At 37.7% G+C, this 25,731-nt stretch overlaps 1 protein-coding gene across 8 annotated transcripts in view; it reads left to right on the top strand.

The window, feature by feature from the left end:
* BCAS3 (BCAS3 microtubule associated cell migration factor) overlaps positions 1 to 25,731 on the top strand; it is a 578,108-nt gene that overhangs the window by 205,972 nt on the left and 346,405 nt on the right. For all 8 annotated transcript variants that reach the window (XM_029211565.1, XM_029211568.1, XM_029211573.1 and 5 more), the window contains one exon: positions 5,348 to 5,612. In XM_029211565.1, the coding sequence (XP_029067398.1) occupies positions 5,348 to 5,612 (265 nt within the window). The remainder of the gene's footprint in view (positions 1 to 5,347; positions 5,613 to 25,731) is intronic.

Below are 25,731 nucleotides of genomic sequence, written 5' to 3'. Positions count from 1 at the left end.
GCTTTATAATTGCCTCTCCAGTGGGCATCATTTCTGAATTCAAAGCAGTAAGGTGAATTCAAAGCAGTAAGGTGAATTCAAGGAGTAAGGACAGCTTCAGTGATGTTAATTCCTTTTGTCAAGAAAGTGGATACTTTTCAACACCTGCTGTAAGAGAGGCTTTGGGAAGCACATAGGAAGTATCTGTAGTGGTGGCAGGTGAGGGAGTGAAGGTTGGAGGTTGGGTGTTCTATTTGCCATCCACTAGTTACATCTATACAACCATAAATCAAGGTATAGAACATTTTCATTATCTCAGAAAGTTTCCTCCTGCCCTTTTCAGTCAGTCTTCTGCCCCACTCACACCCTAGGAAATCATTGCCATTACTTCATTTTTAAAAAAGAGTATCTTTTTTGTAATTTCTAAGGTTTGGTGTGGGGCTGGGGGACTGCTATTTCTGGTTAAGTTTATTTTTTTTTTCTAGCTCCATATTACAGACTTCAGGCCAGTATCAGAGTCATTATCTGAGTTCTAAAACTGCGGATTTCTTGGTCACGTCTCCCCCAAGACCTCCCAACACCTCCTGAATTGTAATTCTGAAGGTGGGACCAAAGGATCTGTATTTCCTACAAATAATCCAGGTGCTTCTTAGTCTACTAAAAGTTAGAGAATCTCTGCTTTAGATTTTAGGATGTTAAAATAACAATGAATTTTAAAATTGCTATTATTAGTTAATTGGGATTGGGGGGTAAATTTGCGGCATAAATTTGGAGCCTTGTGTGATGCTCATTTCTGTATCTTAGATGCTTAAATGTAGTAACACTTAATTCTAGTGCTCAATTACTCTTGTTTTATATGTAATTTGAATTCAGCCTGTTCTGTGAATGAAATATACACTCGAGGTTTTTTGTTTTTTTTGGTTGTTTGTTTTGATAAAATGTTGGACGTAATTATTCCATATATGTCTGCTATATTAGATTTTGGTTGCCCCAAATATTGTTTGGATGAGTAAATCAATGAAATTGATTTAGATTGCTGAAAAAAATACTTGTATAAACTAGAATTACTGGCATATAGCTGCAGTATGTTTTAAGGAACAAATGCTTCAGCTTTCTACAGGCCTAACTGGTTCTCATAGCCAAATTTTACATCATTACAATAAGAAGCAAGTGTGAGATGTTATAAATATGCCAAATAATACATTTAAAGAGCAATAAATTATATAACCGAATACAAATTTGCAAAACATTTAATTAAGCACTCTGTATTTCTTATTTATATCTCATTAGTTAAGAATTCTGACATTTGCTTATTTAAAAGCTCCAAATTGATAATAATGAGTGTCCTAATGAGGGTTCCCAGTCTTTCTTATTTTTAATAATGTATGAAAAACCACCCAACTTGTTTGATAACAGGAACAGTTGTATCATTTTGCATTTTGTGGATAGGCAACTTGTTATCCTTTGTAATGTTATTTAAAGGATTAAACTTTCTCTAGTTTCTTGACAGCTGATGTCTTTAGCAACTCTTCTCTGCTTGTTTATGTATCCTGATGTGTCTTTAAGGTCACAGAGCAGAATCACTTCTCTAATAGCAGTTTTCTAAGTAAGCTTTTAGGTGGAATTCTGTCTTCTTGCCTTGATACTGTTTGTTAGTACCACCTCATATCAGAAGTATTCTTAAAATGAAATTAGGAAACTTCTTTTCATTGACAGACCAGGAAGTCATCTTGATTATAAGTGTTTTGGAAAAAGGTTTTAGATAACATGGTTTAGTTCCGCTGTGGATGGAACATAAGTTACTCAGTAAGCCTAAAGATAGTTTTCTTTAGATGTTTGATTCTGGCTTATGTTAATGCATTTGATACTATAATATTAAATTTGTCTGGTACTGTGTTTCTTAAAACTTGCTTCTGCTGTTTACACTTTTCTTTGTCCTACCCCTTCCTTTTCTCCTGCTTTTCTGTAAGTCGTTTAGCTGAAAGTTAGTGTAAGTGAAGTAGAGAGGTAAAGCACTTGAGGAATGACTTTTTGTTCGTAATTCTAGAATTGCTGGGAGTTAAATTTCTCAGTGTAAAGAATCAGGAGATTCTTTAATTATAACATTAATGTGTCATTTGGATGTGTCACAGTAATTGAAATGGGCAGGCATGGGGCTCAGTTTGGGGTTTATCCATGTATTGATAATTTTGGTCTGTCAGTTGTCTAGCAATGAAATATCCTGTTTTGATGTAAGACTAAAATTTCTTTTTTATTTCAAAGATTCCAGGCTCTTGTACTTTGATGAATACTTATAGCTTTTGCTTGTAGAATATTTCTGAAGTATTAGTCAAGATTTTAAGCAGAATTTAGGCTTATTTGAAGATTTAATACACTGAAAATCGGCTTCTTTGACTGCTTGAGGAGTTTTACTCACAAGTTTTAAATCCTACTCACAAATATCTTATCTTTATTTTACTATACTTTTTTGTCTGGGTTATTTATTTATTTTTATTTATTTATTTTTTTTGCGGTACGCTGGCCTTTCACTGTTGTGGCCTCTCCCGTTGCGGAGCACAGGCTCCGGACACGCAGGCTCAGTGGCCATGGCTCACGGGCCCAGCCGCTCCGTGGCATGCGGGATCTTCCCGGACCGGGGCACGAACCCGTGTCCCCTGCATCAGACTCTCAACCACTGCGCCACGAGGGAAGCCCTGGGTTATTTTTTTTTAAGCACGGTTTGACATTTGTTTTACGTGATGAAAAATTATTTTAGTTTATCATTTAGTCGACATAGAAATCTTTCTTAAGTATCTGTGATTTGCCTTTTTTTTAAAAGGCTTGGTTAGAACAATATGGAATTTTTCTTAGCTGTCTTTTTTTTTTTTTTTTTTTTTTTTTGTGCGGGCCTCTCACTGCTGTGGCCTCTCCCGTTGCAGAGCACAGGCTCCGGACGCGCAGGCTCAGCGGCCATGGCTCACGGGCCTAGCCGCTTCACGGCATGTGGGATCTTCCCGGACAGGGGCACGAACCTGCACCCCCTGCATCGGCAGGTGGACTCCCAAACACTGCGCCACTAGCTGTCTTTTTTGAGTATAAAAGTAAACAGAGACTTTTTGTTTTTTTTCTTTGCGGTACGCGGGCCTCTCACTGCTGTGGCCTCTCACGTTGCGGAGCACAGGCTCTGGACGTGCAGGCTCAGCGGCCATGGCTCACGGGCCTAGTCGCTCCGCGGCATGTGGGATCTTCCCAGACCGGGACACGAACCCGTGTCCTCTGCATAGGCAGACGGACTCTCAACCACTGCGCCGCCAGGGAAGCCCTACAGAGACATTTTTGTTCAAGTTGTCATCATTAGATTGATAATCAAGGTGAAAGTAATAAATTCAGTTTGCTAATTTGAAAATACTGGGACTTCTGTATTTCAGTACCTGATAAATGTCATACAATTTAGTGACTAACTTTACCTAGATCAAGTTTGTGGCCAGTCAGTTTTTCTGTAAAAATTTTTTCTACAAACATAGCTGCATTCATTGATTTACATATATTTTCTATGGCTACTTTGTCACTGGAAGGGCAGGGAAATAGCTGAGCGAGACCGTATGGCCCGTAGTGTTTGCCAACCACTGCAAATACATAAGTTTTTTCTTTTATTTTTCATTGTTATCAGAGTGGTTTTTTTTAATTGAATAAGTTTGACATGTAACATTGTGTAAATTTAAGATGTACAGCTTGTTACTTTGATACATTTATACATTGCAATGTGATTGCCATTGTACCCATATTTATCACATTATATAACTGTACAATATTATTGTCTGTATCAGTATACTGTGCATTAGATCTCTATGGCTTATTTACTACTCGTTATAAGTTTGTACTCTTAAACACTGTCAGTCTTATCCCCGCCTCACATCCCCTGATAACCACCATTTTACTCTGTTTTTTACAGGTTTGCTTTTCTTAGATTTCACATATAAGTGATACTGTAAAGTTATTTCTCTGTCTGACTTACCACGTTTAGCATTATGTGTTCAAGGTCCATCCATGCTGTCACAGTTAGGAGGATATCCATTTTTCTCATGGCTGAAATATTCTGTTGTATATATATACATGCCACATCTTTCTTCTCCATTCATCTGTTGATGGACATTTGGATTGTCATTTGGGTGTTTTGAGACATTTTCTCTTCCCACCTCTCTTTAGGGTCCTATATCTGTGTCTGTTGAAGAAACTTCTACTTAACTTTCCTTCAGTTACCCTCATCTCCACTGCAAATCCATTCCCCTGCATTCACTCCCACAATCATCCTTCCAGAATTGAAATCTTGACTCCTTATTTTATTTCTTAAATAAAATCCAGACACCTCTTGCGCTGGCTTTTGCTCACTCTCATGTTGTTTCTGACATACTGAACTACTTGCTCATCATTTCCATCTTATGTCTATGCATCTATATCAAAAGTAGAATATCTGCATATATCTAAATTAGAATGTCCATCGCTCCTTTCTTTATAAATATATCCTACTTCAAAACTCAGTTCCAGAACCCAGAGCTATTCAGATCATGTGTTTTTGGTGCCACTCCTAACCTTCTACCTTCTTGAACATCTCCTTTTCACCTCTCAGAAGCAGAGTTCATATTTTCCTTCCTTTTTGTTACCACTGTGCCTCAAATGTAAAATAGTTATTTCATTTTTATATGTTATATTTTTGCAAATTTCTTATGTCTTTTCTTCCTGGTAGGCTGTGAGCCCAAGGATGATTTCTTATCCACCTCTTTGTTCCTAGTGTTTATTAGCAGGGTACCCAGTGAGTATTCATTGAGTGAATGATTGGATTAATAACTTCACCTGCTTTGTATAATGTATGTTTTAATTTTTACTCTTCTATGCTTTTTTGGAAGGTAAATTTCTTTAAATAAATGAACATTGTCCATATATCTTTTTTTTTTTTTTTTTTAAATATAGCTCTATAGGGTGAAACCACCTAGGTCCTATTTTCTGACTTGGCACTGTATACAGCAAGGGACAGAATTCCCTCTTGTAAATCTTATCAAATCCCTTATGTGGAGTTTTGATCAGTATTCACCATGAATCTAATCTTTAGAAGAAACATTTTGAAAATATAATCTGGTGTTAGGTAAATTTGGTAACCAGGCAGGCATTTCCTTTTTTAAAATCATTAATTAATTATATTATTTATTATTATTATTCAGTTAGTTAGTTTTGGCTGCTTTGGGTCTTTTTTGGCAGATTCTTAACCACTGCGCCACCAGGGAAGTCCCCAGGCAGGCATTTCTGTTCATATTTAGTAATATGTTTGTGATATTCTTAGGTAAATCCAAATAGTTTCAATCTTTTTTTTTGTTTTTCCTTGTTTCATTTCTAGGTACAAGACATATGCTTCAGCCATGACTGTCGCTGGGTTGTGGTCAGTACACTCCGGGGGACTTCCCACGTTTTCCCAATCAACCCTTATGGTGGCCAGCCTTGTGTTCGAACACATATGTCACCACGAGTGGTAAATCGTATGAGCCGTTTCCAGAAGAGTGCTGGGCTGGAAGAGATTGAACAGGAACTGACGTCTAAGCAAGGAGGTCGCTGTAGCCCTGTTCCAGGTCTATCCAGCAGCCCTTCTGGATCTCCTCTGCACGGTAAACCCAGTTTTCTCTCTCTCCACTATTCCCAACAGTTCTTCTTCCCTTTATCTTTCATTTTCGAGATCTGGAATAAAATTAACCCATTTTTCTAATTCATTCATATGAAGATAAGATCTTGGGCTCATTTGGGGACCTTCTTTTTTTTTTAAATTTATTTATTTTGTTTATTTATTTTCGGCTGCGTTGGGTCTTCGTTGCTGCGCCTGGGCTTTCTCTAGTTGCGGCGAGTGGGGGCTTCTCTTCGTTGTGGTGCACAGGCTTCTCATCGCGGTGGCCTCTCATTGCAGAGCACAGGCTCCAGGTGCGCGAGCTTCAGTAGTTGTGTTGTGCGGGCTCAGTAGTTGTGGCTCACGGGCTCTAGATCACAGGCTCAGTAGTTCTGGTGCACGGGCATAGTTGCTCCGCGGCATGTGGGATCTTCCCGGACCAGGGATCGAACCCATGTCTCGTGCATTGTCATTAACCACTGCGCCACCAGGGAAGCCCGGGAACATTCTTAATTTATTAAATAATTTAATAAATTGAAGTTAATATAGTAATGGTGACCATTACCATGCTACATTAACTCCCTAACTTTTTTTTTCAACTTTAAATTAAATATTTATTTGTGTGATTATGTTTTAAATATGTCTCTGCCACCAGGCTATTAGTTCTATTAAATGCCCATTCTGTATGAACAGAACTTATTACAGTGCCTGCCAGGCACAGAGTAAATGGAGATCTGTTGAATGAATGAACGGATGGATGGATGGATGGATGGATGGATGGATGGATGGATGGATGGAGGAGTGTGTGAGTAAGCGAATATGGAAACAGCAGTCCCCAGGCTTCAACATTCCCGTTGTGCTGAGAATTCTGCCTTCTATTTTTTGATAAGTTCTCTCCTTCTTCCCCAATGACTGCCCCCTTCCCCCACCCTAGCAGAGGCCACACCACTCTCCTTGGCCCCAGGGGAAGAACCAGATCTCTTCAGCTCACTTGCCACGCTCAGCTAACTCCCTAACTTTTTCAGTATATAAGAATTACTTGATGTCATATGATGTCATATGGAATATGATGTTCAAGACTATTTTCATAAATTTGGAGATCGGATCTCATATCTATAGATCTTTTCCAGAAAACTCTGGCTTTAACCAGAATCAGTGCTGTAGTTCATTAAGAAATATTTATTGTTGGAGAGGAATAATCTTGAGTCGTATGTATTTTAGAGCAGCATTTGCATTTTATTTTAAAATATTGGGTTGGCCAAAAAGTTTATTTGGGTTTTAGTAAGATGTTATGGAAAAACCCGAACGAACTTTTTGGCCAACCCAATACATCTTTGGGGGATTTCTAAAAAACCCACGTATTAGTCAGCATTTTATCTAGAGCAAATAGTTGTGTAACCATCACTCCAACCAATAAAGGAAACATTACTACATTACTACAACTCTTTTGTGCCCCTTTTCCATAAAAGCAAGCTGTGATTCTAACTTTTAGGGTAATCACTTCCTTACTTTTTAAAAAAGTGAACTGTTCACTTTTTTAAAAAAACAGAGTGTGTAGATATTCATATATTCAACTTCTTTAACATGTTTGTGAGATTAATTCATGTATTTTTATGTAGGTTTAATTCATTTATTTCCATTGCTCTTACATATTCCATTGTACAAATATATTTTTACTTATTTATCCTTTCTCCTACTGTTGATGTATATTTGGGTGGTTTCTGATGTGGAGCTATTATGTATAATGAAGAGATGAAAAGTTTTGTCCTTGTTTCTTAGTGCAGATGTGTGCTTATTTTTGTCTTTTTTTGTTTTTGTTTTTTAACATCTTCATTGGAGTATAATTGCTTTACAGTGGTGTGTTAGTTTCTGCTGTATAACAAAGTGAATCAGCTATACATCTACATATATCCCCATATCTCCCCCTTCTTGCGTCTCCCTCCCACCCTCCCTATCCCACCCCTCTAGGTGGTCACAAAGCCCCGAGCTGATCTCCCTGTGCTACGTGGCTGCTTCCCACTAGCTATTGGTTTTATATTTGGTAGTGTATATATGTCCATGCCACTCTCTCACTTTGTTTTATTTTTGAATTGAAGTGCTGGATAACAACGTATGTGAATCTTGGCCTTGATAATATCAGAATGGTTGTACCCACCAGAATCAGAGAAGATATTCGTTGACATTAGATGACACTTTGTTTTTTGGAGCATTGCAGTTTCTCCTTGACAGATGACCAATTTAGATTTTTAAGTATAGGGAATTTTATAGAGCGAGATTATGGTTCCTACAGAAAACAACCCTTATTTAATTGATTTGACATTCATATGACATAAAATTAACCATATAGATGTTAACAATTCAGTGGGATTTATTACATCACAATATTATGCAACTACCACTTCTGTCTAGTTCCAAATGTATTGTCTTCACCCCAGATGAAAACTGCATATTCTTTTTCTTTTTTTTGGGCTGCACAGCATGGCCTGTGGGCTCTTAGTTCCCCAACCAGGGATCTAGTCCGTGTCCCCTGCATTGGAAGGGCGGAGTCTTAATTGCTGGACCGCCAGGGAAATCCCCCAAACTGCATATTCTTTAAGCAGTTCCTCCCCACCCCTCTGTCTCCAAGCCCCTAGCAACCACCAGTCTGCTTTCCATCTCAATCTATACCTGTTATGGGTATTTCATATAACTGCAGTCATAAAATATGTGACCTTTTGTTTCTGGCTTCTTTTGCATAGCATAATGTTTTAAAAGTATAGCCACATTGTAGTATGTGTCAGTACTTCATTACTTTTTATGGTTGAATAATATTCCATTATATGTATGTACCACAGTTTTTTATCTGTTCATCCATTGATGGATATTTGAGTTGTTTCCACCTTTTGGTTTTGTGGATAGTGCTGTTATGAACATGTGTGTACAAGTACTTGTTTGAGTGCATCTTTGCAGTTCTTCTGGCTATATCCCTAAGAAGTTAAAGAAGCTAAAATGCTTCTGCTTGAACACACATCCTTTTGTAATACCTAATCAATTCAACATATGTATTTTTTCTGGAGGAAGTTTTAAGATAGACTGAAAAAATATATTGGTAAATAGAATCCTGGGGAGAAATTCTGCAACTCAAAACAGTTTGGGACCTTTGTTTTCTGCTTAGATGATATTTTGTGCTTTAGCCCTATTATAATTTTTTTAATATTTATTTTTATTTGTGTTTGGCTGCATTGACTCTTAGTTGCAGCATGCAGGATCTTTCATTGTGGTGCACAGGCTCCAGAGCGCGTTGGCTCTGTAGTTGCTGTGTGCAGGCTTTCTAGTTGCGGCACGCAGGCTGTCTAGTTGTGGCGCGCGGGCTCTCTAGTTGTGTCACATGGGCTTAGTTGCCCCCCAGCATGTGGGATCTTAGTTCCCCAACCAGGGATCAAACCCGCATCCCCTGCATTGGAAGACAGATTCTTAACTATTGGACCACCAGGGAAGTCCCTGGCCCTATTATTTATTTAGAAGTATTTTTTTAATTAATTAATTAATTTGTTTTTGGCTGCGTTGGATCTTCGTTGCTGCTTGTGGGCTTTCTCTAGTTACGGCGAGCGGAGGCTACTCCTTGTTGCAGTGCACAGGCTTCTCATTGCGGTGGCTTCTCTTGTTGCGGAGCATGGGTTCTAGGTGTACAGGCTTCAGTAGTTGTGGTACACGGGCTCAGTAGTTGTGGCTCGTGGGCTCTAGAGTGCAGGCTTAGTAGTTGTGGTGCATGGGCTTAGTTGCTCTGTGGCATGTGGGATCTTCCAAGACCAGGGGTCAAACCCGTGTCCCCTGCATTGGTAGGTGGATTCTTTTTTTTCTTTCTTTTTTTTTTTTTTTTTTTTGCAGTACGCGGGCCTCTCCCGTTGTGGAGCACAGGCTCCGGATGTGCAGGCCCAGCGGCCACGGCTCACGGGCCTAGCCACTCCGCGGCATGTGGTATCTTCCCAGACCGGGGCACGAACCCGTGTCCCCTGCATCGGCAGGCAGACTCTCAACCACTGCGCCACCAGGGAAGCCCGGTAGACGGATTCTTAACCACTGCGCCACCAGGGAAGTCCCTGGCCCTATTATTTTTATAAGAACAGTTATTATTCATGTATATTTAACTAGTGATCCATGATCTTTGAGTTTGAAATAAGTCCTGGGTGAAAACTGTCATTTAAAAAAGTATTGGGACTTCCCTGGTGGTCCAGCGGTAAGACTCCACGCTGCCATTGCAGGGGGCCTGGGTTCGATCCCTGATTGGGGAACTAGATCCCGCATGCACGCTGTAACTAAGAGTTTGCATGACGCAACTAAGAGTCTGCATGCTGCGACAAAGATACCATGGCCGTAACATAGATGCCATGTGCCGCAACTAAGACCCGGTGCAGACAAAAGAAATAAATAATAAATAAATAAATATTTTTTAAAATAAAAATCATAAAAGAGTATTTAAAATTTTAAAAAAAGTTTAGAAAGCTATGAGATATTCATGTTTTCAGCCATTTGCAAGAAATTTTACTTCAGAAATAATTACTTACCTTCTTAGGTGTGACTATTTTGTCATATAACTAAATGGTAGTATAGGTTCTTTGAGGGCCTTGCTTTTTGTGTTAAATATTTTTCTTAACTTGAATTTCACCATACAGTTTATGGAGCGAGATTTAGTGTGCACATTGGGCAGCTAGGTTGGCCAGAGAACTAGCTGTATTAGAAAAATTTGGAAGAATTTATAGTCTTTATACACCTTCAGAGAGCATTCTTTTGAGTTCCTTTTTTCTTCCTCTTCTTCCTTCTCTAATAAGCATACCACATACCAGGTTCTGTGCTAGGCTTTGGGCATACTGTGCACAGAAATTAAGGTCATCTCTGCCCTTGTCTAAGGGAACAAAACGGATGTTTTGTTGACTGAATGAATACCTTTCAATATATTTTTGCTGAAGGGTGCAAAGTGCCAGTCAGTTAAGGATTTGTCATTTGTAAAAGATCAAACAGTTGAAGAGTAATATTATCAAAATATATTATTTTCTCTCAGCATTATTGTTTTCACAGCTTTCTTCATATTTTTCCATAAAGCTAAGAGAAGGCATCTCAGAGAGGAGATTATAGACAGTTTAGCAGTACTGCAGTTCTTAAATTCCCTTTTGAAAGCAAGGAATTTCAGGAGACGTTTTCCTCCTGATAACACATGCTAAATTTTTATTATGTTGGGATTTCACCCCCTTTTTCTGTAGTTTTTTCATTTTTAAAGTGCAGACATTAGAGTGATGGTCATTTTTCTTTATGTTGTTTTTGTACCTTACATGTCAAAACAAAATGGGCATTGTTGTTGGTTAGTTCTAAAAATGATGTATTTACAGTTTGTGTGGATAAACAATCTGATGCTAGTCAAAAACAATGTAAATGTTTGAACAGGGAGGGATTCATCTTGAAAATGAATCATGGTTTGGCGGTTGTTGCTGTTGTTTGTCTGTGCTCTTTTTAGCAAAGTAAAGGAAACTGTTAAATAACAGTTGATATAAGGATATTTCCTTTTTACTTTCTGGATGCAGTCCAGTTTAGGTTAGGATTATTTTATCTATTCGCCATTTTTACTTAACAGAGGATGTTTATTTATTTGAAATATACTTTCTCTAAATATCCCTTTCATTTCTGGTCTTGTTGCCTGGACCTTAGTCTTAAGGGGTTCTTAAGATCCGTGAACATGGATAGGAAAATATTTCATCTTTAGGATTACTATCCTCTACCCAAAAGTAAATGTTTTCTTTCATTATGAATATAGACAACACATGACAGTTATAGCAGCAGTACTTGTGACATTGTCACCAATAAAAACACAGATGTTTTTGTATCACATTATATACAAAGAAATCTTGAAGTGTTTTGTCGAGATGTATTTTGAAATATTGTTTATGCTCACCATTGCTTGGAAATTATATATATATATATATATAAAATGTAATAATATTACTGATTTTAATATTACATATATTACTATAGCAGAACTTAATTTTTAAAATAAACTGATAGCTATACTTCAGTATAATAATACGGTTTTCTTTGTAATTCTGTGTATTGTATCCCATGCATTTAAAGTATTATTCTGAGAAAGAGTCCACAGGCTTTTCCAGATTGTCCAAGTAGTCCATGACAAAAGTGATTAAGAACCTCTTATCATCATTTCTTACCTCATCTGTTTCTGTAGCCTCCAGCCTTCTTTTTTTCTTTTAACTATCGCAAGCATTTTCTTTGTTAACCGTAAGTAGGATAATATTCCACTTTTCTGCTTTCAGTCTTTCAGTGTCTCACCATGCTTTTAGGATGTTAGGGAAGGTTCCATCTCACTCTCAGCTTCTTGTTCCACCACACCTACATTTCTGTACCCTTCCCTGAAAATGCCACATGTATTCATTTCTTGACACCTTTTAAGTTTGCATACTCTTCTCAAAATAATTTTTATTCCCTTGGATGCCTGCTGAAACCCTACTTCATTATGATCTAGCTAAAAGTATCACTTCACCTCTTCAGCCTCTTTTTTTTGTTTGTTTTTTATTTATTTATTTTTGGCCACGTTGGGTCTTCGTTGCTGCACGTGGGCTTTCTCTAGTTGCGGTGAGCAGAGGCTACTGTTCGTTGCGGTGCGCAGGCTTCTCATTGCGGTGGCTTCTCTTGTTGCAGAGCATGGGCTCTAGGTGCGTGGGCTTCAGTAGTTATGGTGTGCGAGCTCAGTATTTGTGGCTCGTGGGCTCTAGAGCGCGGGCTCAGTAGTTGTGGCACGTGGGCTCAGTTGCTCTGCAGCATGTGGGGTCTTTCCAGACCAGGGATCGAACCTGTGTCCTCTGCATTGGCAGGTGGATTCTTAATTGTGCTACCAGGGAAGTCCCTCTTCAGCCTCTTTTAAACACCTCTTTATGTTGTATGTTCTGTATCAGTCTTGGTATTGGCACTATGAATGTGATTTTATTATATTTTAATGTTAGTTGTTCATATTAACATATGTTAATATGTTCATTGACATGCCTGTGTCTCCCAGTAGATTTACCTCCATGAAGAGAGGGTCTTTTTCTTGTTTATATTTGTATCTTGGCACCTCATATAGTATTTGGTAAAATGTAGATTCTAAGGCTTCAAACCAAAGTTTTCAAAGTTATTAGAACTTAGAAGTTCTAATAAAAACAATTTATTACTTGTCAGAATGAAGAGATTTTCATTCATGGTAACATTGCTTTTCATTTTAACATCTGTAAGATTCTTTCATTTTATTCAAGAACAATTAATTAGTGTTACTATGTCCAGGCACTGTTCCTGAGCTCTAGGATACAGCAGTGAATAAAAGAGGAAAACATCCCTGTTCCCATGGAGCTGACTTTCCAGTGGAGGGATATGTATGATGCATAGAATAGATGATAGGTGGATGGATGGATGGATGGATGGATTCATGGATGGATGGATGGACAAATGGATGGATAAACAGGTAGTTTTATATGCTATGGAGTAAAGTAAAGGAAGGGGAATAGGGCATGCCTAGAGAAGATTGCAGTTTGAAATTAGGATGCTCCTGGCAGGCCTTACTGAGTTGATGACATTTGAATAAAGATCTGATGGAAGTGTGGGAGAAAGTCATGCAGATGTCTGCGGAACGTGTTCCAGGCAGAAGAAACAGTCAGTGTAAAATCCCTGAGCTGGGAATGTGTCTGGAGTGTTCATGGAGAGGCAAGGAGGCCCATGTGGCCAAGGAACAGTGTGCAAGGTGCAGAGTAGAAGATGAGGTCGGAGAGGGAATACGGCCAGATCATGTCAGCCTTTGACTTTTACTCAGAGTAAAGTGGAAAAGCTGTGGAGGGTTTTGGGTGATGGGGTCAGATTGTGGTTTGACAGGAGCAGAATGGTGATCTGTATTGAGAACGCACCGTCTGCAGTCTGACAAGAGTAGAAGTCTAGTGAGACCAGTTAGGAGAGCATTGCAGAAATCCAGGAGAGAAAAGAGAGGAGTCAGGGTGACCAGTAAGGCTTTCGGCCCGAACAGCTGGAAGGGTGCGACTGCCATCACATGAAATGAGGACTGCGAGCATAAAGCAGCTCTGGGGATAGAGACAGATCAGGACTTTTGGACATGTTTAGTTTAAGATGTGTCTTGACCTCCTAGTGATGTTAGGTAGGTAGTTGGTTTTATGAATCTGGAGTTCAGTGGGAAGGAATAGGCTGAGAATAAATGTTGGGGAGGCATAGATAAAAAAAGCCAAAGCAGGATGAGATCACCTAGCAAGTGAATGAGTATGAAAAGAAGATGAAGATGTCCCAGGACTGAGCCTGTGACATAGAAGGAAAACCACACATGAGAAATCCTATAAGCCAAATGAAGACATTGTTTTTTTTTTTCCTGAGAAAAGGGAATGATTAATGTGTTAAATTCTGCTGATAGGTCAGTTAAGATAAGGACTGAGAAAAAGATAGAATACCATCAAATTTAGTCATGTAGAGGACATGTAACTTTGATAAGAGCAAGTTTTGTTGAAGCGGTAGGGGCCTGATAAGAGAGGATTTTATTAAGGACGGGAAGAGAGAAATTGGAGGCCAGTATTGACAGGCCTTTCAATGAGCATTGATGTAAAGAGGAACAGGAAAATGGGGAAAAGTTAGAGGGCAAAGAGGAGATTGCCTCTGTTTCTCATAGAAATAGGAGGTGAACATGTTTGCAGGCGAATAGTCCTCTAGGAGATGAGGCATTCCCTTTACCAGTTAGTAAATTTTTGCTGAATGAAGAAACCATTTCTGCCACTATTGTTTATGCTCCAAGCAAATTTAATTACTTGCTTCTGCTTTTCAGCTTCAATCAACACCTTGTTCCTGCGTCTGAATTGTTTTCCGCTTATTTCTTCAGGTACACGTGGAATGAATCTTTGAAGCTCAGCTCAGCTCAGCTCAGCTCACAGTGTGCTTTTCTCCCTCTTAACATAAAGTGTCTAACTTTGGTATTTGTTTCTTCTGTAAGCTATTTATCTATACTTATCGGTTACTGCCTTCTACCTATTATTTTCGATGATCTCCATTTTTAACTGTAACTTCCTTGGGGAGGTAGTTGGAGGACCTGGAGTCTGACTTCCTGTGGTAGAACCTCTGTGACTTTCTGGCTGTGTAAATTTAGACAAATTACTTAATCTACCTGTGCCTTAATTTTCTGTCAGTAAAATGGGGATAATAAAATTACCTACCTTAGAGAGTTACTGTGAGGATCAAAGCATTTTGAATAGTGTCTGGCACACATGAAATAACTCAGGAAAAGATTAGCTGCTATGATTAATTTCATTATTGATACTGTTTATTACTAAGGAGGTATGTAGGACTGATTCATTATTCATATTTTTGTATAGTGGCTCTTATGCAGAAAAGAGAATAAATGAAGAATTCACCAAATAATAGGTGACTGAAATATAATCGTGACCTTATTGTGCATAGGCTTTTGTAGCATTATTAGACTCAATATTGATGAGTTGACTTCTGACATTGTTTCTGAAATGAAGGTACACCCAACGCAAAATTGAAAGTGAAGGTAGTATTATTTTTTCTTTTTCATCTGTTTTTACTCATTGTAATACCATACATGAGGAAATATAGTTGGATAAATTAATCTACCCATTCTCTAGCCTTTGCATTTCTTTATTTTGCAAATTAGTTTTCCAGTTTAGGTTCAAGAATATGACAGTCACTATGTGATAGGGCTTTTAAGGAATTTGTTTTTTTCCTATTTCCATTGCGTTAACAGAGGGGTTCTGGATTTACTTCTAAAGTTCTCGGAAGTGTTGCCTTCCCATTAACTCATTGGTCCTGAAGGGAGGAGCCATCGTTGAGTCACAGCTTTAGGCATCTGAATTCCAGATTCTACTTCTTCTAAATGGAAGGAATGGATGAGACTCTGGGCCCTGTAGAGGGGGCCTCTGATTTCTTGGGCTTGAAGCCTCACTATTTTAATAAACTGCTTCTAAGTAACTGGTAGCATCACTTTTCTTCCTAGCATCTGTATGAGGCATTCTTTTTACCACTCAGAAACTGTGTTTATAGCTTTCATTTGCTGGTTTTTTGTAATTACTTTTGTTGATCAGTAGTTTTCTTGATACAGACCACATCACAACTGTAAATACAAAGCAACCACCCATTTCAGCCTTATATAGTTTCACCTACTTAAGACAATCAATAATAATGTGATGTTTTTTGACTTCTCTTTCCACGTCACTGTTTACTTGTGGATTGAAGTTTCCATTTGTATGTTTTAATTTTTGCCAAGAAAAATCAATCATGTGCACTGTAGCTCTGCTTTAAATTTTATGCCTCATATGACACAGAGTATATATATATACAGTATATACATGTAAATGGATAAAAATCTTTTTAGGCTATCTTAGTTTAGTACCTGGGTTTTTTACTGGTTGCATGTACTTTCTTGTAGTTCAGATGAAGTTTTTAATCTGTTGTTTTGAAGTCTATTAAAGTTTTCCTAGTGAATTTGTGTCTTTACATCTATACACCAAAATCATGCATATTTAAAATATTTTCATGTCACTTCCTATTGTTTCTCAGAACAGATGAGTTCTTTAGGGAAAGTGGATTGAAAAGAGAGGCCTTATAATTAATACCATCCTGAAAAGTTCTTTTATTTCAGAAGCCCTAATTGGAGAAACCATCTACTAAGTAAAGATAGCATCTTTTTTTAATAGATGGTTTTATAGAGCAGTTATAGGTTCACAGCAAAATTGAGAGGAAGTTTCAGATAACATAGTTTTTGAGGACAATAAAATTACCTGTGGAGTATCTTCTAACACTCTTATATTGTCTCTAAATTATACTTTATGTTAAATTTAATACTATAAAAACTGATTAAAGTCTATTTGAATACTTTATCTCTTGTCTATTATTTGGAATATGCTACACTTTTTTCTCTTTTTTTTATTCCTTAAAATAAGTGCTGGCTCAGGTAGTTAGCAGTTGGAGCTAAACTGTCATTCTTTGTTTTCCTCTTTACTGTTCGTGAAATATTTTGTGTTTTCTCTGTATTTTTAACACTGGCACATCATAGACTCCAGGTTTCTTGTTTTGTTTTTAAATGGTTAATGAGACATGCCTCTAGAGGGCGATCTTTTCTAAACTTTCCTGTTATGGTAATCATGGCAACCCTGGCATGAACCTGGTGTACTATGGATGTTGATGTTGTCTAAGATTTTATAATAACCTAGCTTCCTTTTCATGATGTTTTCTATGATTTATTCCTCAAAGTCTTATTAGAGAATTGGACTTTTGAAATATATTACTATCAGTTATTGTCTAGCTTTAGTACCCCGTCCAGGTACCTAGCTCCTGTGAATGAATGGAGGGAACTCTTTTAGTTAATCATCTGAGTAAGTGGTTTCTGTATGTTCTAAAAGATCCTTTCTTTGTTTCTCTGTACATTGCTATTCAAGGACCTGTCTCTGTATTTTATGGGACCAGAGTGATTACACTCTACTACTGAGGCATCATTAGGCCTTATACTTAATCTCTGCTTCTCTTTTCTGTTAACATTCATTGTAGTTTTATTGTTTTTGTTTACCTATTCAATATAATTTTTGTATCAAAGCAATACATACATTTATTATAAAAGTCAAATAATGCCACAATTTTATAAAGAAAAATTGCACTCTCTTGCACCCACTTCTCCCACTCAGAGTCTGCTTCTTTCACTTCTTCATAATTTATTTCTTGCTGTTTTCTTTTTTTGCCCCTTTCTGGAAATCATTTTGGTTGGATAATGGATCACCTACACTGAACCCCTAACTTTCTTTTCTATTTCCTGTCTCTTTGTCTTTTTGTTTTACTTTAAGAGAATATCCCCAACTTTATCTCCTAACCTTCTTATTAGATTTTTATTTGTGCAATATGTCTTTAATAACCTTTTCTATAAATGTTTCTCTTATTTTCACATCCTTTTCTTATTTCACAGATGTAAAATTGTTTATCTCTTTAAAAGATAGTTATAATTTTTGATGCACTTATTTGCTCCTGGTAGTATCTCTATTTCCTCTGAGTTCCTTTTTCATTTTTTTTTGTGGTCATCATTATCTTTCATCTTGGACTCTCAACCCTGACTGTACATTATAATTTACCTGGATAGATTAAAAAAGTACTGATGCCTATGCCCAATCTCAGACTGATTAAACTAAAATACTGGCCGGAATGTGTAGGAATCCTTGGCTGATCATTCTTATTTTTTATTTTATTAAAAAAATTATTATTATTTGATTTATTTTGTTATTTCATATTCACATCCATACTAAAGAACTGATTGGAAGCTCTTTGAGCACAAGTAGCTCATACCAGTTTATAGGTCCAACTGGTCTATCAGTTTTATTAGGGTACCCCCCAATCAATAGTATTTGTAGATCTTTTCACTTTGACTGGTCAGTTTCCCCATGAAGGAATTCTCTAGAAACGTTCTGGCAATAGAATTACAAGTTAGTTTTCAGGGAGTTGATCCTTCAACATTGTTTTAGTCTGGTGATTAGAATAACTAACTACAAGAGGATTTGGCTTATCTGTTTGCATGTTAAGTTAGCCTTACTTTTCCAGTGAGGAAGACGATTAAGTAAGAAAATTCTGGTCAGGTTCCATTGAAATATTTTTTCAAAATTTGGTTTTAGAAAAATTGGAGGGGGAGAAGAGAGAAGGAATTGGGCTTCTTAGGATACACAATGACCAGTGTCTTCATGAGTGACCCAAATAAACAGATTTAGAAATTATGAGACTTGGGAGTAGCAGCCATGAGCAGTCTTGAACTTAAAAATCTGAGCAGGAAGTAAAAATATGACTGCTGGCTTATAGTTTGTAAACTACAAAAGGGTACGGAGAGTGAAGTCGCTGCTGTGCCAGCGTTACACATACTGAGAAATAGAAACCGTTATGGTTCTTAGCATAATAGGTTCTTAGCATAAAATGACATTTAGAATTTGGAAGAGGATGAGAAAAGGAAAGGGATTTAAGGTTCATTGAAAGAGGTATTAACATTGGATGATATGTTTTTGCAGGTGAGAATATTGAAGCTAGAATGAGGCACAAGAGTGAAACTATTTCAAAATGGATAGAGTGGATTTAGTGTGGGCATTGTTGTTGTTGGCAGCTTCAGAAGAGACAGGCCATTCCCTTTTCAGTGTTGAGAATCATCATGAGTAGGGAATTCTTAACAAATGTTCAATAATATTTCACTCCTGTCCAATTTGGAATGGATTGAAATGTGTACGCTTTTGATAAAATCATGGATGAAAGAAAATATAAAACAACAGTACTGATAAATGATTATGGTTTTCTGGCAATAATCCAGCTGATTAAGAATAAGTGTTTCTGCTAAGGCAGAAGAATTACAGGGAAAGAAGTAGAGTCGTCATTCTCAGGTGCCCAGATAATGGTCATGGTATCACTCCTCTTTGTGATTTTCATTCTCAAGGACTTTCTGTCAAAGGAGTTTTTATGCATACAGGTAAATTCATGGTTTTGCTTTTGGAAAAATAAGTTTGGAAGACAAGGACTCGAACTATTTATTAATGTTCATATGTGTACTTTGATTTCTTTCTTTTTCTTTTTTTGTCGGTGAACAATACTCTCTCACAAATTGTTGATAATTTAGGCAGCTATATTGAGAATGGGTTTCCTGTTTTCTTCTTGAGCAGAACATGTGAGCATATTTTGATAGAATGATATTTAAATGTTTTTAAGCTGGAAATAAAATATATGTGAGTATAAAAGGTTTTATCTTCCCTGCTGTCAAAAATGCTGATTTGGCTCTTTTGCACAGTACTCCCATCTTTGTATGGTTGTTAAAATCTGTTGCTCTTTCCCATCTGAAGGAAATGCATCTTTGACACTTCTCATGACCTGAGTCATGATGCTGAAATAGAGCCAGAAAATATCCTTAACAGTCATAAGTAAAAAGAAGGAAGGCTTCCGTGGAGTGGGGGTAAGGGAGCGGGAAGGAGGTTGTGGGGAGCATCTTTGCTATTTTGAATTATATCTTTTTGATTATTATGAAAGTTGCTTACATTTTACTATAATCGTTGTTATTCAGCAGGAAATACTTTGATTTTAATATTTAATTTTTCCTTAGTATACAGTGTTTAATGTACTGGAAAAAGACCAGTTCTGCAAATGTTAAATTATTTTGAGTCCTCCAAGTCTAAAAACATTACACCTTAAATCTTGCAACTTATTCAGTATTTAATCTTGTTACAGTGTTTCTTTTTATTTCAGTACCAGCTCCCATTTTTCCATATCTTATAGGTTCAACAGTTTAAGTAATAGCATTATGTTTATTGAATGATGCAGATAAGTTTCCTTTTTTTTTTCCTTGAACAGTGAAGTGCTTCTGTTTGATCTGTTGACATGATACAGGATTCATTGCGAGATAAGCATGGGAGATATGGATGTGGAATATTTTCAAAAAAGAATTTTAATGAGGATTTATTTATACTTTGGGGAACTCATTTAATCACAGATTTGGTCTAAGTGCTGCTAGATTATGGGATTTTTAATTCTGGGGATTTTGCACTAGGGTTATTAAATGTCTTCACTTCTGAGCACTTAGTCCCAAAACTCTACTCTTCGATTCAGAAGAGTGGGGAATTTTGAGGTTGCTTACGTCTTTAGGAATAACTTGATTCTTTTTTTTTTTTAATAACTTGATTCTTAAAGTAAAATCCCAAGATCTTTTTCATTTATTCTCCTTCTTTATACAAACAGTTTGCATTGTTCCCTCTACTGTTGAATATAGTCCATTGACTGTCTTCCTTGATTTTTCATTGTGGAAAGAGTGGTAAACTACAATCCTAATGTTTAAAATGAATTAAAAATTGCTGAAACTTCTTAAATATTAAGAGCACCAGCTCTTACAAATTGTCTTCATTCCAAATCTTGGAATGCTGCAAGAATAATAAACTAAGGTAATGAACTTCCCACTTATGGGAGGAGATTTTAAAATTTCATCTTGTAAATTTGGGTTAGCTGTGTGAACAAATTGTGCGAAAAGTATAGTGGAGAGGAGATGCAGACAGAAGATTTTCATGCAGTTTATTTCAGTGCTTGTCCCCATACACTTTTTATCTCTGAAACTTTTTGGAAATATTTCCTATTTCCTCTTATTTGTATTTTTTTGAATGTTGTTTCTGACTTATCTCCCTTTCTAGGCTTATTTTTGCATCCCAAGGATCCTTGTTCTCAGACAGCTTTAGTATCTTTTTGGAGTAGTGTAGACTGATCTTGTTCTACATATAGTTTTAGCAACAGTTAGTTAGTTCCTTTTGACTTTTTATTTTTATGTGTAAATTTTCTAAATTTATTTAGTTTTGGATTAAGGAAAGAAAAACACATTTACATGTAACAGTCGTGAACACATTAAGATAATAAACTGGTAAAAAAGTATTCAGACTAGAAAAGGAAACTACCTAGCACATTGTGTATTTGAATATTTATAAATTTATATATATACTTTAGATTAATTAATTAATTAATTTATGGCTGCGTTGGGTCTTCGTTGCTGCACACGGGCTTTCTCTAGTTGCAGCGAGTGGGGGCTACTCTTTGTTGCGGTTCGCGGGCTTCTCATTGCTATGGCTTCTCTTGTTGCAGAACACGGGCTCTAGGCGCGCGGGCTTCAGTAGTTGTGGCACGCAGGCTCAGTAGTTGTGGCTTGTGGGCTCTAGAGTGCAGGCTCAGTAGTTGTGGCGCACGGGCTTACTTGCTCTGTGGCATGTGGGATCTTCCCGGACCAGGGCTCGAACCCGTGTCCCCTGCATTGGCAGGCGGATTCTTAACCACTGTGCCACCAGGGAGCCCCTATAAATTTATATATTGATTAATGTTTGAAAAATAGTGCAGTTTCAAGTCTCCAGAATGTGAAGTTTTAATTCTACTGACATTTAGTTAGTACTAGTGCAAAGTTCCGTGCATCTACTTTGTATGTAGTGGGAAGAGTAATGACAGTATCATTAAAAACCTCAACCCCATCTTGCAAAGAAAAAAAAAAAATTGGATTCTTGTTTTCAAGTTAATTTTGTGGGGGATATTTCTTATCTTTCTACCTTCCCATCCTCCCCCAAAGTACCTGTCTGTTGTGTTGTGAACTGTTTACTTGAAAAAGCAACAAGTGTTTCGCTTGAAATGCATATATGTTTTTGCAGTATCTTTGCTTCACCACCTATTACTCTCCAAAAATTTTATAGGGAGAAACAAGTCAGTGCCTAGTCAGAATTGTCCTTGAACGCTTCCTATCTTGCACTTTGTCACCAAAACTGTTTGGTTGTTCTGTTAACAGTCTTTAAAAAAATAGGGATGTATTATTCATTTTCTTTTAATTGTGTGTGTTCTGCTCTCCTTGGCTTCTGTGAACAAGCATTGCTTCCGCCCAGTTTGGTATGTGGGTCAGAAGGCACTGCTTCTCACCAGGGCGCTGCTGTTTCCTCTTCCTACTTGAGTAGATTACAGATTATACTGGAATACGCCTGAGAAAAGGTCAAAAAGGAGGGTGAAAGTCCTGGAACTGCAGCTGGGAAGCTTGTCATTCTCATCTAGGAAAGGGGAAAAAAGAGAAAGAAAGAAAAAGAGAAACAGAGACTCCAATGTCAACCCCAAACAACCCACATTCAAGAAATTCCAGTTTGCACAGGATACTTTTTATATATTCCAAAAGGACTCTATTTGGTTTTGATTAAATAATTATTGAGTGTTTGGCTGAGAAAGCTTTAATGTTAAATTAGATGGCAAGCAAGTGCTAAGCAGTGTTTTTAGGTTTTCAGAGCCTACATTTCCAGGGATTGTTACAAAACAAGCTACCATTGTACCCTTTTTGACAGAGTCAAGAAGTCGGGAGCTGTTCAACTACAGAGTTAACTTAGTTAAACTCATTGGTATATTTTGGATTTTTATCCCTGTCAATTCCACAGCAGGATACTAAAAGCAGACCGAACATTTTGGTCTTCTGTGGAAAGCAAAAAGCACCAAAAAAGCCCCATATGAACTTGTTACCCGATTTTTATTTTGGAAAGACATGATGTTGGGAGTAGACCATCTACATGAGGTCTTAGAGTAAAGAAGTTGGTTGAAGTAGGATAATAATGGGATATTTGGGAATAGGGTTCTTTCTATATATTTATCTTCTCAGGGGTGCCAGGTTGTCACATCCACATTGCCTCTTAGTGTGCCTCGTTACTCCAATTTCAAAACATAAGGGTTCAAAATATTAGCAGACCAAGGACACTGACTGAGAGGTTTATATCCTAGAACAAAAGTGGATCTTGTGGACAGGTGTGTGGAAGGGTGATGAGAACAGAATTTGAAACTATTGTAGGAGTCTCATTTCTATATGTTTCTTTAGTAAACCTTCAGAAAAAATGGAGTGCCTAAAGGAATGAAGTCTGTGTCCATGTTAAGGGTCAAAAAGTGAGAAGATGGGCTTCCCTCGTGTGCAGTGGCTGAGAGTCCGCCTGCCGATGCAGGGGACGCGGGTTCATGCCCCGGTCCGGGGGATCCCTTATGCCACGGAGCGGTTGGGCCCGTGAGCCATGGCCACTGAGCCTGCATGTCCGGAGCCTGTGCTCTGCGGCGGGAGAGGCCACAGCAGTGAGAGGCCCGCGTACCACAAAAAAAAAAAAAAGTGAGAAGATAATGCAGACCTCCTAAAAGCTGTGCTCTCCCTTAGGACACCATCAACACTGCCTAGTGTCATTTTGCTTTTTTCCACATGAATCTTTGCCATTTTTATGTTTATCCCTGCATCCCTAATGACAACAAAAGACAATGCTTCTTTATCCTCCACACTCTTCATTTGGTCCCCTTGATTCCATTGTAGTTCTTATTTTCTTACACCTCTGTTCCTAGAATCTTCCTCAGACCCTCATTAGCAGTAATTTGTAGCTTGTGCCTCTAGAATCCTATAACAAAAAGTTTTCTCTTTTTCACTGAAGTAATACCGTTTTAAGGTACTTTCTCACCTACAACTCTGATCCCTTGATTGCTTAATGTTATTTTAACTGATCTCATTCATCTTACTTCACAGTATGGTAAGATAGGAAAATTTTTTAAAGGGGAGGGAGGAGGCCTATAATTGCATTTACGTCTTATTTTCCTCTTCTGGTTTGCATTTAAGAAGAAATGAAGGTGTACACACAGATACACTGGTATTAACTTTAATATTTAGCATAATCTGAAATGGGCAATAATCTCAGGACCTTGCTGGGTTTTAGAGATTTCTTGTGGCTGGCACTTTGCCGCATTCACATGTTCTCACATCATGCATTCAGAAGCTAAGAATACCAACCTGGCAGCTTCTGCAGGGAGGGTAAAGATAAAACAGAAAGGAGCCTAGCTTTGCAGCCACATTACCTGGGAGTTGTTGCTGATGTCTTTTCCACAAATGTTCAAGTTTGTCAAAGCCCAGTAAATCTTGCAAAGTTTATTTTCCTTGTAGCATCTGTGTTTTATAATGGGTCTTTTAATTTGTTTTTACTTTGTCTGCAGGGATTTCTTTTGTCCGGAGTTTTCAGACTCTGTCTTTTTTTTTTTTTTTCCTGTGGAAGTGAGTCCGTTAATGATGACTGGTTTGGGAATATGCCTCTGCAAAGCTGACCTGACAGGCTGTTCCTCCAGCACAGCAACAAAGCCCATTGTTATTTTCTCTCTTTTATCCTCAACTTCATCCATTTTCCCCCTGTGTGTTTATAGTATAGAAAGTCTGGGAAAACATACTTTGGGACAGTGCATACATGATAAGGTGGCATTTTGAAGTTAGAAACATTTTTAGTAAGCAGAGATTACACCACATCAGCCTCACACACAGACAGAGGTGCTGTGCGTTAATGTGGAGATTGAAAGTTTCTTTCCCCAACGTACCTGCAGGTATTCTTCATCCAAAAGGCAGAACGGGGGAGAAAAAAGGACCACATGAGGTTGTTTTCATAATTCCTTTTTCAAAAATGCAAACTTGTACAAGTAAATACAAAAAGTCAGTAGTTAAACCCCGATGTGAACTGTTCTGGCTTCGGGCTTTGTATTGTGACATTAAAAACAATAATAACCGTAAACAAATGAACAACTGAAAACAAAATATCGCTTTAAACATCAAAGGATGTTTTGAAAATTCTGATTTTTAAATGATTTTCTATTCTCAAATAAAATTCCTGCTTTAATTTATTGAGAAAGCATTTTATTGGAACTTGGGATTTTTCCCCCACCCCAAGAGAGCTCTGTCTATCTTGGGGACTGGTAAACCTCTAAAGGATCAAAGCTCTGGTGGATTTGGTTAAAGACCCAAAAGCCTGAAGGCTTATGGAAGTTTATCTATATAGAGTAAGTCCAAAAAACTGGGATGAGAGTTTTAGAAGAGCTTATTTTCTCATGAGATTTTTGAGACTTCCTCTGTTTGGATGTGCCAGAAATACTGTGAGAATATCCATTCTCATGGCATTTGTCACTTACAGGTCTTTTCCCAGCTGGAATTTGTAAGTATAATGCTGTGTGAAATATTATATGTATTTTAAGGTTTTATGAAGCCCACTACTAAAATTGCAATTAAACAGCCTCCACTGTTTTCACTGTACTCATACGATAAAGAGAAAAGCATAGTAAAGAATGGCTGCTGAAGGTGACATTTAGAATTGATGTAGTGACTCTACACTGATCTCAGAAATTTTTAATTTTACTGTTACAATCATATATATGCCTAGAAGGTGGAGCAAAGAAAGTGCTGCTCTCCCTGTCTGTCCAAAGGGAAATTGAAGTGTAAAATGGAGGGACAGACTTAATCCACGTCCAAGACTTAGGATACTACGAGTTCCTTCTGCTGAGCCTCATTGTATTAAGAAGCTTCAGGCTTCAAAAATAATCCTGGCCCAGAAATTTAGGTTTGATATATCCATAAGGAAGTGTCTGAAGATCTATTCTTTTTTTTTTTTTTTTTTTTTTTTTGCGGTACGCGGGCTTCCCACCGCTGTGGCCTCTCCCGTTGCGGAGCACAGGCTCCAGATGCGCAGGCTCAGCGGCCATGGCTCACGGCCCCAGCCGCTCCGCGGCATGTGGGATCTTCCCGGACACGGGTTCGTGCCCTGGTCCGGGAA

Source organism: Monodon monoceros, unplaced genomic scaffold (assembly GCF_005190385.1).
Source record: "Monodon monoceros isolate NGI ecotype Baffin Bay Population unplaced genomic scaffold, NGI_Narwhal_1 Super_Scaffold_9, whole genome shotgun sequence".
NCBI classification, from domain to species: domain Eukaryota; kingdom Metazoa; phylum Chordata; class Mammalia; order Artiodactyla; family Monodontidae; genus Monodon; species Monodon monoceros.
Note: the sequence above shows the minus strand (reverse complement) of the source record. Positions and strands in the feature narration are given on the sequence as shown.